The 12,100-nt window shown below is 42.1% G+C and overlaps 1 protein-coding gene across 2 annotated transcripts in view; it reads left to right on the forward strand.

Annotated features, from left to right (window-relative positions):
• The first annotated feature begins 1,734 nt into the window (after window positions 1-1,734).
• INTS4 (integrator complex subunit 4) overlaps window positions 1,735-12,100 on the forward strand; it is a 108,607-nt gene continuing 98,241 nt past the window's right edge. Inside the window, exons 1-2 of one of the 2 annotated variants that reach the window (XM_070365277.1) lie at window positions 1,735-1,949; window positions 6,302-6,496. In XM_070365277.1, the coding sequence (XP_070221378.1) occupies window positions 1,896-1,949; window positions 6,302-6,496 (249 nt within the window). In that variant the 5' untranslated portion in view covers window positions 1,735-1,895. The remainder of the gene's footprint in view (window positions 1,950-6,301; window positions 6,497-12,100) is intronic. The other variant, XM_005908066.3, reaches the window with a different exon arrangement.

Below are 12,100 nucleotides of genomic sequence, written 5' to 3' on the forward strand. Positions count from 1 at the left end.
TCCCTTCCCCGAAATAGTTGGAATAATCCTCCCACTCATTAGTCTATGAGATTACTCAGCCCATAAAAACTAATCACCTCATATTTCAGGGCCTCTCATCTTATGAGTGGACACACACTCTGTCTTTGGAGGCTGTTCCTCCCAGGTTCGCACTTGCCTTTTGAGACAAGGCATTCTTGTTTATGGGATGTGTATCTCATTCTGTTTATGGGATGTGTATTTCTCTAAATAAATCCACTGCTTACCCATCACTTTGCTTCTTGCTGAAATCTTTCTGTGCTGAGACATAAAGAACCTGAGCTTCAGTAAGTCCTGACACGAGGTGAGCAATTTTAACTGAAAGACAGTGGGTTCAAGTCTCACCTCATGGGTTCAAGTCCCAGTCAGAGTTTTGGCTGGGTTCAAATCCCATCTGAGTTATGTGATCTGAACCTTTGTTGCTTGATCCTTGGCCTCAGAATTCTTTCCACTCTCCCCTAGCTATCAGATGATGGCTTGATTCATTAAAGGATAGGTAGCTTTTCAACAACTGGAATGAGAGAGCAGGAAAAAGTACCCTAGGCCAGGAGAGGTTTGGAGGGGTGGCATACAGCTTTGTAGGCAGATAGGGTGGGGGGGTCCCTAGAAAAAGATGTAAGAAAAGCCATTTTTGGCTTAAGCCATTGTTTGATCTAAGCCTGACCACAATGCTTGTCCTTGAACAGGTCTCAGTAATTAATTATCTTGAGAGAAGTGAGGGAATGAAGGAACAAAAGAAATACGTTTTCATGTTCCTTGCAGTCAAAAACCAGTTTTTCCTTAAAAATATATATGTAACAATCTGATATATGTCTTTGAGTTCTGCAACAACTAATGTTCCCCACTCACGTGGAAGATGGAATGATGATGTCGACCCTCCTGACTTCAATCAACTAAAGCTTGGGCCCTGTAGACCTCTGCCCCAATCCAATGCTGAATTCTCCTCTGCGCAAGCGCCTTCATGAATGAATATGCATGAACCCTTAGGCTTCTGTGGTAGGTCAGAATCTGCCTACAGTGCATGACACCTGAGCTTGATCCCTGGGTCAGGAAGATCCCCTGGAGAAGGGGACAGCAATTCATTTCAGTATTCTTGCCTGGAGAATTCCATGGATGGAGTGGCCTGGTGGGCTACAATCAACGGGGTCTCAAAGAACTGGACACCATCGAGCGACTAATACTTAGCTTAAAGCGTCCCCAGTTTTGCTGTTTGGAGACACTGCTTTGGGGAAGATTGCTTGTGCTCTCCTTACTTGCTGCAAGTAATATGTCCTTACTTCTTTGGAACTTTGGTTAGTTGGATCTTCAGGCTTGACACCAACCAGAAGGCAAACTCAGTTTTTGAGCAACAGCTCGATCAAAAGGCGAGCACAGGATACAGACAGATAGCAAATACTGAGAACAGCAATGGATGATGGAGCTGTCAGCTTGACCTCTTTATGTTATCTTCTGAGTCCGAATCCTCACACAGCTCCAGGTTTTATCTCTAGCTCTGGATAGCTCCACCTCTGCCCTTTACACTGTAGCACTTCCCCCGACCCTCCGTTTCCCTCCGTCACTCAAACCCAACAGAAAGCCCCCCAAAGCTCCCATTGGCTCCTCCAGCCTTTCCGACCCGCCTCCTCCTGCCAGAAGCCCCGCCCCCTGTGCTACGCTCCGGCTCCGGTTTCCGTTCCTCCCGCTCAGCAGGCGTAGGTGGCTAAATCCAGACGCACAGCGACAAGGCAGTAGAGCAGCCGGAAGCGGCTTCTCTTTCCCGGAACCCCACTGCCTTGTGGGACAGCGGCTGGTTCCTCCCTCCTGGGCAAGTTTTTTCGTATTCCTCTGCCTCCCTCAGCCCCGTCGGGTACGGAAGCTGAGAAGGTGTATGGGCAACCATGGCGGCCCATCTGAAGAAGCGGGTTTATGAGGAGTTCACTAAGGTGGTTCAGGTAAGCTCTGGAAGGAAAGGTCTCAGGACTGGTCTGGGAAAGGGGAAGGTTATCCACGCCCAGACACTTTGCCAGAACTGGCGCCACAAAGCTGGGTAGGGTGCCAGTGCTGCCAGTGCTTTGGTAGGCTGCCTCTCTGACTACACTTTAGTGGGCGTGTTCATTGGCCGCTGCTGTTGTCAGTATTAACATGTGCAGTCTGACAATAAAAAAACTATTAGAAGAAGCAAACAGCAACTTACAATTTACGAAAGTATCTTATCTGTTATCTCATTTTATTCATGTTACATTCAGTTCAGCAGCTCAGTCGTGTCCGACTCTTTGCGACCCCATGGACTGCAGCACCCCAGGCCTCCCTGTCCATCACCAACTCCCGGAGTTTACTCAAACTCATGTCCATCGAGTGGGTGATGCCGTCCAACCATCTCATCCTCTGTCGTCCTCTTCTCCTCCCGCCTTTAATCTTTCCCAGCATCAGGGTTTTTTTTTTTTTTTCCCAATGAGTCAGTTCTTCGCATCAGGTGGCCAAAGTATTGGAGTTTCAGCTTCAGCATCAGTCCTTCCAATGAATATTCGGGACTGATTTCCTTTAGGTTTGACTGGTTTAATCTCCTTGCTGTCCAAGGGACTTCCGAGAGGCTTCCCCAAACACCACATTTCATTAGCATCCTCGTTTTACAAATGAGGACTTTGAGACTTCTGGTGGGGTATTGACAAATTTCCTCCCAACTCCCATTAGCAAAAAAGTGCCCAAAGCCAAATTGGCTGTATGGAGAGCTCTAAGGGTTTGGAAGAGGAATCTATAGGAATCCTCAAGACCCAGTCACAGCAGGCGAGGGTCACAGGCTTCATAGGGGTTGAAGTTTTCGTTCGTAGAACAGCTCACTTATAAAGGAGGGCAGTACCATGCTTCCTCCTTTGGAGTTGTTTCAGGACTGAGGGGCCCAAACCGTGTCAACAGTCAGTGATTCTCTATGTATTTCCTCAGAGAGATCGCTAAAGTAGAGGTTGATCCCAAGTCATACGTTGTGTCCTGCTTCTCTGACTTTGTGTATCCAAATCACCTGGGCTCTTGTTAAAATGTAGATTCTAGTAAGTGAGTTTTATGGGGGAGGCAAGGCAATAATCTGCATTTCTGAAGAGCCCCTGGTTAATGTCAGCCAATAGCAGGTTTCCATCCATAGACTTGTGGCCTAGCAAGATTTAGACCATGCAGCAGGACGCTGATCCTTAAGTATGTCATTTATTCCTTCAACAAGAGTTTATTGAATAAAGTAGTGGTTATTATGTATCAATATTGGGTATGGTGAAAGGTGCTGAGCTATAAAATCCAATACACATTAGGGTTCCTGTCCTTTTGGAACTCACAGGCGAGCGAGAGATGTGGAGCATCATATCTGAGATTATAGTACGGAGAGGTAATTGCATCGACAAACCAAGTCTTCCTTACTCTTTTACAACTACTTCTTTTTCTGAAAACTAGCCAAACTCTCTTGCCCTTTGTGATTTAACAGTATTCCTTCATTGCCTTTTTCGTTTTTTTGTGTGTGTGGCATATTTCCGTTGTGTGTAGGGAAGTTAGTTGGCTGCTTGTTCTTGTTTTTTTTTTTTTTTCTGAAAATAACTTTGATACTCACCTTGTCAGTCTTGTTGCTCCTTTTTATGTGAAATTCGTTTTCTTGAACTTTTAGAATGAGTCAAGATTCAGGAAAGCTTTACAGCGCTCCCTCTTCCGTGGCTTGCTTTTTGGGATTTCCTAGCTCTGGATTCCTTTGCCCCCATTTAAAAAACAAATTGTGCCAAATAAACATAACAGGATTTATCATTTTAACCATTTTTTAAGTGTGGAGTTCAATGACATTAAGTCCATTCACTTTGTTGGGCAGTATCAGTTCCTTTCTTTATTCTGTTGTTCCCTCTTACCAAGACTGCTCACCTCTCCTCCAGTATACTGTGTGTTTGGACCTTTCCAAACTTTTGTATCTGTTGTCTCTTTTACATAGAATGGATGTCATTCTTCCCTCTCTTTTGGTTCTCCACTCCGTGGACTTAGGTTTTGCTTTAGTCTCTCCTCCCCTACTGCGGTAGCACTCATCTATTTGTACTTATCACTCGGTGCTACTGTTCAGTTCAGTTCAGTCCCTCAGTTGTGTCCTACTTTTTGCGACCCCATGAATTGCAGCACGCCAGGCCTCCCTGTCCATCACCAACTCCCGGAGTTCACTCAGACTCACGTCCTTCGAGTCAGTGATGCCATCCAGCCATCTCATCCTCTGTCATCCCCTTCTCCTCCTGCCCCCAATCTCTCCCAGCATCAGAGTCTTTTCCAGTGAGTCAACTCTTCGCATGAGGTGGCCGAAGTACTGGAGTTTCAGCTTTAGCATCATTCCTTCCAAAGAAATCCCAGGGCTGATCTCCTTCAGAATGGACTGGTTGGATCTCCTTGCAGTCCAAGGGACTCTCAAGAGTCTTCTCCAACACCACAGTTCAAAAGCATCAATTCTTCGGCGCTTAGCCTTCTTCACAGTCCAACTCTCACATCCATACATGACCACTGGAAAAACCGTAGCCTTGACTAGATGGACCTTTGTTGGCAAAGTAATGTCTCTGCTTTTGAATATGCTATCTAGGTTGGTCATAACTTTCCTTCCAAGGAGTAAGCGTCTTTTAATTTCGTGGCTGAAGTCACCATCTGCAGTGATTTTGGAGCTACTGTAATTACTAGTATTTGTTTCTGCCTACCAGTTTGGGCTCCTTGAGGGCAGAGGTAACGCTTGGTTCATCTGTGTTCCCTGGATAGACCATAGGGCCTGGCGCACTAAAATATTGATGGTTGAATGATAGCAGATATTGGTTTGTCCTTCTCCTTATGTGCTCCTTAGGGAAAAAAAATCTTCCCAGTTTTTTTACCTAACTGCTGATAACACTGAAGAATGAATTTGTGTGGAATAGGATGGAAATGGGTAAGGATTTTAAGAGCTCATTTCTTTGCTTCATTGTTCGTAAATGGTTACCACAGAGTAATCACCTGAGATCTTAGTGCTTCTGTTATTTTTCCTCTGCCATGAAGATGAGAGCGAGAGAATTGATATGTATGTGGTGCATATGATGTGTTTGTACAACAAAGACATTGTAGTTTAGACTTCTCAGGTATCCCTATGATGTAAGTATTGTATTCCTTTTTATAGAAGGAGGAGACCTGTAGCTACCAAGTGATAATTTAACTCAAATTCCTTTGATTTCAAAGCCCTTAGTCTTATTATCATGCCATGCCATGTTCCCGTCTAGACTAATCCGACTCTCTAGTCTGCAGAGGTGTAATTTTATAAAGAGATGATTCTTCAAGGTATCATTGTGATGCATCAAGTGTTAAGGAAAATTATTGATTACAACTTTATTCTTATGTTGTGATCCTCTCTATATCTATCCCAGGGCCTTACTTAAGCCCTGGAGTGAAGGTTCCCTTTTACATGAACTTTTTGACACTCCTTATATGTAACAGACGTGTCTGAAATAGTTCTAGTTATGTACTATCCTTGAGAGAATCGAGAAGACAGTTGCTCAGCTAATTTGGTGTGTTCTGTGGTTCAGATGAGGATTCCTGATTGAGAAAGAGTAGCGGTAGGTCATCATTCCTATTTTATAGATGGTGAAACTGAGAAGTATGACATCCTTAGAAGAGAGCAGCAGAGTTGGATCTCAGAGAGAACTCCTAATTCCACATTAGTCATTTAGTAAACATTTATTAAATAGCTGCAGTTTGCTAGGCATGTGGCAATGCATTTTTCCCTTATACTGTCTATTCTTCTAATAAAGGTAGAATGATTTGGGTGAAAATAGTCATCTGTTTTGAGAGGAAGATTTTTTTCCTCAGTGTAAGCTGTAGACTGTTCCTGTTGGTTCTGGGTTTCTCAGGAGGGAAGGTGAGCCTAGTAAGTGCTTTAGCACAGTCTGAATATATTTGCTGAATTGAGATTTCTGTTCTAATAAAGAGTGGAATAGATCTTTTGTGTGTCCTCTTAACCCCGAAGCTACAGCAATCCTAAGAGATAGGCAGAACAAAATATTATGGACATACTTTACAGAGAAAGAAACTGAGACTTGAAGAAATGAAATGACTTTCCCAAAGCCATTGGAGCTAGTGAAAAGCAAAATTGGGACTCATAACTTTGTCTCCAGTTGGGTCTTTTTCTAGTTCATAACGCTGCTTTTTTGTTTAGGCTAGGTCTGTTACCCAAATACGTTATTTGGTGTAGAAAAAGTTAATTTTCATCAAATGAGGCAAAGTTAGATTTGTAGACTCTTTGTTTTCAGCCAGGTTTTCATGTTTTATCTTCCTTACCCTCTTGCAGCAACAACAGGAAGAAGTTGCTACTAAGAAACTCCGAATGACAAAACCAAGTAAATCTGCAGCACTCCACATAGATCTATGTAAGGCTACCTCCCCAGCAGATGCTTTGCAGTACCTACTTCAGTTTGCCAGGAAGCCTGTTGAGGCAGAAAGTGTGGAGGGAGTCGTCAGGATTCTCTTGGAACATTATTACAAGGTAAGAAGGTCTTGGGACCTGATGGCAGTAGGTATGAGAGTTGTATTATATCTGCAGAATGGGTTAAAATGGAAAATAAATAAGGTGTTCATTCAGCAGTCTTTTCCTGAGTATCTTCTATATGCTAGGCGCTGTGGATACCGAGATGAAAAAGGTCCAAAAGATTCAAAAAGATCCTCTCCTTAGAAGCTTGGGGTAGCTAGATGGAGACAGATGTGAATGATAAAATGCATCAAATTGCTGAGGGTACTGAGAGTGCAGTGGAGCACAGAGGAGGAGTTAACTTCAACCAGGACCCTCTGTAAGCAGATTTGCCTCTGGTATATAGTCTTCTCTCTGCTGTTACTGCTTTAGTTCAGGGCCCCAATATCTTAACTGCAGTAGCCCCTCATTTTTTTTTTAAGTTATGTAGCATTTTATTTCTCTGTTTTCATAGGCTAGAAAAAAGCATCAAGTCATGCATGATTAAATACAGAAAACAGTTTAAAGAGAGAAAATGAAATTTACAAAATACATTTTTTTTTTAGTTTTTGTTTGTGAGATCTGAGGTAAAAGAAGAAATGATTTGTAAATATTTGAATCACAGATGACTTAGAATTTGAAACTTTAGTATGAAAATTATTAAGCTTATAGTAAAGTAGAGACAGTACTATAATGAACTCCCAAATAACCCATCTTTGGGGTTAAATAGTTAATGTTTTGTCAAATTTGCTTTATTTGCTTTCCTGAAGTTTTTGTTAAAGTATCATAATATTTTCCCCTAAATAGTTGATTAAATACCTCTTAAAAGGGTACATTGAAAAAAGATATAACCATCTAACCACCTCAATATAATTCAGTTATTCCTTAATGCCATCTAACAAATAGTTTGTATTCAAATTTCTCTGGTGGCGATGGTTTAGTTGCTAAGTTATGTCCAACTCTTGTGACCCTATGGGCTGTAACCCGCCAGGCTCCTCTGTCCATGGAATTTCCCTTCAACAGAGGATAGTGGAGTGGGTTGTCCTTTCCTTCACCAGGGGATCTTCCCAGGGATAATCCTGTGTCTCCTGCATTGGCAGGCAAATTCTATACCACTGAGCCATGAAGAAAGCCCCAAATTTCTCTAGTTGTTTCCACAATATCTTGTTAAGGTTGATATGTTCAAATCAGAATGCAAACTGTGTCCACGCCTGGCATTTGCTTTTTGTAAAATCTGGAACAGTTTTTATTATTTTGGTGATATGATCTATTAAAGAAATTTGGTCAGTTGTTTTACAAACTGTCTTGTTTTCTGAATTTGTTTACTTCCTTGGTTAACTTGTTCCTCTATCTCCTATATTTACTATGAACTGGAAGTTAGATCAATAGACTTTGTTAGATCCTAGATAAGCATACTTTTGAAAATTTTAAGAATACCTTATAAATGATTTGTACTTCATATTTACATCAATCAGGATGTATATATATTGAAGTCCCTCCTTGCTTCTTATCTTTTTCCCTTTAGTCTCTTTTATTTTTATAAACTATCTGTATTTAAATATTTTATGTATGATCTAAAAAGTCCTTTTCTTCACGTATATAATGTTGTAGCTTAATCAGAATGGTTGCAGTTTTCCAAAGACCTTGTGTGTTTTCAGAAGTCAGTGTCTTTTCCCATGTTGTTACCTCAGCCTAGAACCCCTCTCCTTGACACGAACCTGGTCTGGTGTGTCATTTTCTCTGTCAAGTATATTGCTTTCTCAGTCTTTCCACTTATCTTTCCTTCTGCTTGGAACACTTCCCTCAGGTGCTCATATGTCTGTTTCCCACACTGCATTCAAGCCTTTGCTTAAATGTTACTTTTTCATTAAGGTCTTCTTTTATCACTCTATTTGAAATTGAAACTGCCTATCCCACTTTCAGCACTTTCTAGCCCCTTCCTTTATTTTGTTTTCTCCAGAGCACTTAACATCTTCTAATATTGTATATAATTTTCTCATTTATTTTGTTCCTTGTCCATTTCCTTGTACAAGGATGTAAGATTCTCTTGAACAATATGGGACTTTTTTTTTTCTTCCAGTTTTATTGAGATATAATGACATACAGCACTATTTACATTTAAGGATACAGCATAATGATTTGGCTTGCGTAAATCATAAAGAAATACAGTTCAGTTCAGTTCAGTCACTCAATTGTGTCCGATTCTTTGCGACCCTATGAACTGCAGCACGCCAGCCCTCCCTGTCCATCACAACTCCTGGAGTGTACCCAAACTCATGTCCATCAAGTTGGCAATGCCATCCAACCATCTCATCCTCTGTCGTCCCCTTTTCCTCCTGCCCTCAATCTTTCCCAGCATCAGGGTCTTTTCAAATGAGTCAGTTCTTCGCATCAGGTGGCCAAAGTATTGGAGTTTCAGCTTCAACATCAGTCCTTCCAATGAACACCCAGGACTGATTTCCTTTAAGATTGACTGGTTGGATCTCCTTGCAGTCCAAGGGACTCCCAAGAGTCTTCTCCAACACCACAGTTCAAAAACATCAGTTCTTCGGTGCTCAGCTTTCTTTATATATAGTCCAACTCTCACATCCTTACATGACTGCTGGAAAAACCATAGCCTTGATTAGATAGACCTTTGTTGACAAAAGTAATGTCTCTGCTTTTGAATATGCTGTCTAGGTTGGTCATAACTTCCTTCCAAGGAGTAAGCATCTTTTAATTTCATGGCTGCAGTTACCATCTGCAGTGATTTTGGAGCCCCCCAAAATAAAGTCAGCCACTGTTTTCACTGTTTCTCCATCTATTTCCCATGAAGTGATGGGACCGGATGCCATGATGTTAGTTTTCTGAATGTTGAGCTTTAAGCCAACTATTTCACTCTCCTCTTTCACTTTCGTCAAGAGGCTCTTTAATTCTTCTTCACTTTCTGCCATAAGGGTGGTGTCATCTGCATATCTGAGGTTATTGACATTTCTCCCGGCAATCTTGATTCCAGATTGTGCTTCTTCCAGCCCAGTGTTTCTCATGATGTACTTTGCAGTGTCCAGTTCTAACTGTTGCTTCCTCACCTGCATACAGGTTTCTCAAGAGGTAGGTCAGGTGGTCTGATATTTCCATCTCTTTAGAATTTTCCACAGTTTATTGTGATCCACACAGTCAAAGGCTTTGGCATAATCAATAAAGCAGAAATAGATGTTTTTCTGGAACTCTGTTGTTTTTTTGATGATCCAGCGGATGTTGGCAATTTGATCTCTGGTTCCTCTGCCTTTTCTAAAATCAGCTTGAACATCTGGAAGTTCACGGTTCATGTACTGCTGAAGCCTGGCTTGGAGAATTTTGAGCATTACTTTACTAGCGTGTGAGATGAGTGCAATTGTGCAGTAGTTTGAGCATTCTTTGGCATTGCCTTTCTCTGGGATTGGAATGAAAACTGACCTTTTCCAGTCCTGTGGCCACTGCTGAGTTTTCCAAATTTGCTGGCATATTGAGTGCAACACTTTCACAGCATCATCTTTCAGGATTTGGAATAGCTCAACTGGAATTCCATCACCTCTACTAGCTTTGTAGGGATGCTTCCTAAGGCCCGCTTCACTTCACATTCCAGGATGTGTGACTCTAGTTGATTGATCACACCATTGTGATTATCTGGGTTGTGAAGATCTTTTTTGTATAGTTCTGTGTATTCTTGCCACCTGTTCTTAATATCTTCTGCTTCTGTTAGGTCCATACCATTTCTGTCCTTTATGGTGCCCATCTTTGCATGAAATGTTCCCTTCGTATCTCTCATTTTCTTGAAGAGATCTCTAGTCTTTCCCATTCTATTGTTTTCCTCTATTTCTTTGCATTGATCACTGAGGAAGGCTTTCTTATCTCTCCTTGCTATTCTTTGGAACTGTGCATTCAAATGGGTATATCTTTCCTTTTCTCCTTTGCCTTTCACTTCTCTTCTTTTGATAGCTATTTGTAAGACCTCCTCAGACAACCATTTTGCATTTCTTTTTCTTGGGGATGGTCTTGATCCCTGTCTCCTGTACATTGTCATGAACCTCTGTCCATAGTTCTTCAGGCACTCTATCAGATCTAGTCTCTTAAATCTATTTCTCACTTCCACTGTATAATCATGAGGTATTTGACTTAGGTCATATCTGAATGGTCTAGAAGTTTTCCCCACTTTCTTTAATTTAAGTCTGAATTTGGCAATAAGGAGTTCATGATCTGAGCCACAGTCAGCTCCTGGTCTTGTTTTTGCTGACTGTATAGAGCTTCTCCATCTTTGGCTGCAAAGAATATAATCAGTCTGATTTTGGTGTTGACCATCTGGTGATGTCCATGTGTAGAGTCTTCTCTTGTGTTGTTGGAAGAGGGTGTTTGCTGTGACTAGAGCGTTCTGTTCGCAAAACTCTGTTAGCCTTTGCCCTGCATCTTTGTGTAATCCAAGGCCAAATTTGCCTGTTACTCCAGGTATCTCTTGACTTCCTACTTTTGTGTTCCAGTCCCCTGTAATGAAAAGGACATCTTTTTGGGTGTTAGTTCTAGAAAGTCTTTTAGGTCTTCATAGAACTGTTCAACTTCAGCTTCTTCTGCATTACTGGTCAGGGCATAGACTTGGATTACCATGATGTTGAATGGTTTGCCTTGGAAACGAACAGAGATCATTCTGTCACTTTTGAGATTGCATCCAAGTACTGCATTTCAGACTCTTTTGTTGACCATGATGGCTACTCCATTTCTTCTAAGGGATTCCTGCCCATAGTAGCAGATATAATGGTCATCTGAGTTAAATCCATCCATTTCCAGTCCATCTTAGTTCGCTGATTTCTAGAATGTCGTCATTCACTCTTGCCATCTCCTGTTCGACCACTTCCAATTTGCCTTGATTGATGGACTTAACATTCCAGGTTCCTATGCAATATTGCTCTTTACAGCATCGGAGCCTGCTTCTATCACCAGTCACATCCACAGCTGGGTACTGTTTTTGCTTTGGTTCCATCCCTTCATTCTTTCTGGAGTTATTTCTCCACTGATCTCCAGTAGCATATTGGGCACCTCCTGACCTGGGGAGTTCCTCTTTCAGTATCCTATCATTTTGCCTTTTCATACTGTTCATGGGGTTCTCAAGGCAAGAATACTGAAGTGATTTGCCATTCCCTTCTCCAGTGGACCACATTCTGTCAGACCTCTCCACCATGACCTGTCTGTCTTGGGTGGCCCCACAGGCATGGCTTAGTTTTATTGAGTTAGACAAGCTTTGGTCTGTGTAATCAGATTGGCTGGTTGTCTGTGATTGTGGTTTCAGTCTGTCTGCCCTCTGATGCCCTCTCTCAGCTCCTACTGTCTTACTTGGGTTTCTCTTACCTTGTACATGGGGTATCTCTTCACAGCTCCCCCAGCAAAGCACAGCTGCTGCTCCTTACCTTGAACGTGGGGTAGCTTCTCTCAGCTGCTGCTGCTGACCTTGGATGTGGGGTATCTCCTCATGGCCTCTGCTCCTAACCTTGAACGTGGGGTAGCTCCTCAACGGCCGCCACTCCTGACCTTGGACGTGGGATAGTTCCTCAACGGCTGCCGCTCCTGCACCACCACAATACATTTAGTGAACATCTGTCATCTCACATAGATACAAAATTAAAGAAATAGACACAG

The sequence above is a fragment of the Bos mutus genome, chromosome 29, assembly GCF_027580195.1.
Source record: "Bos mutus isolate GX-2022 chromosome 29, NWIPB_WYAK_1.1, whole genome shotgun sequence".
Classification (NCBI taxonomy): domain Eukaryota; kingdom Metazoa; phylum Chordata; class Mammalia; order Artiodactyla; family Bovidae; genus Bos; species Bos mutus.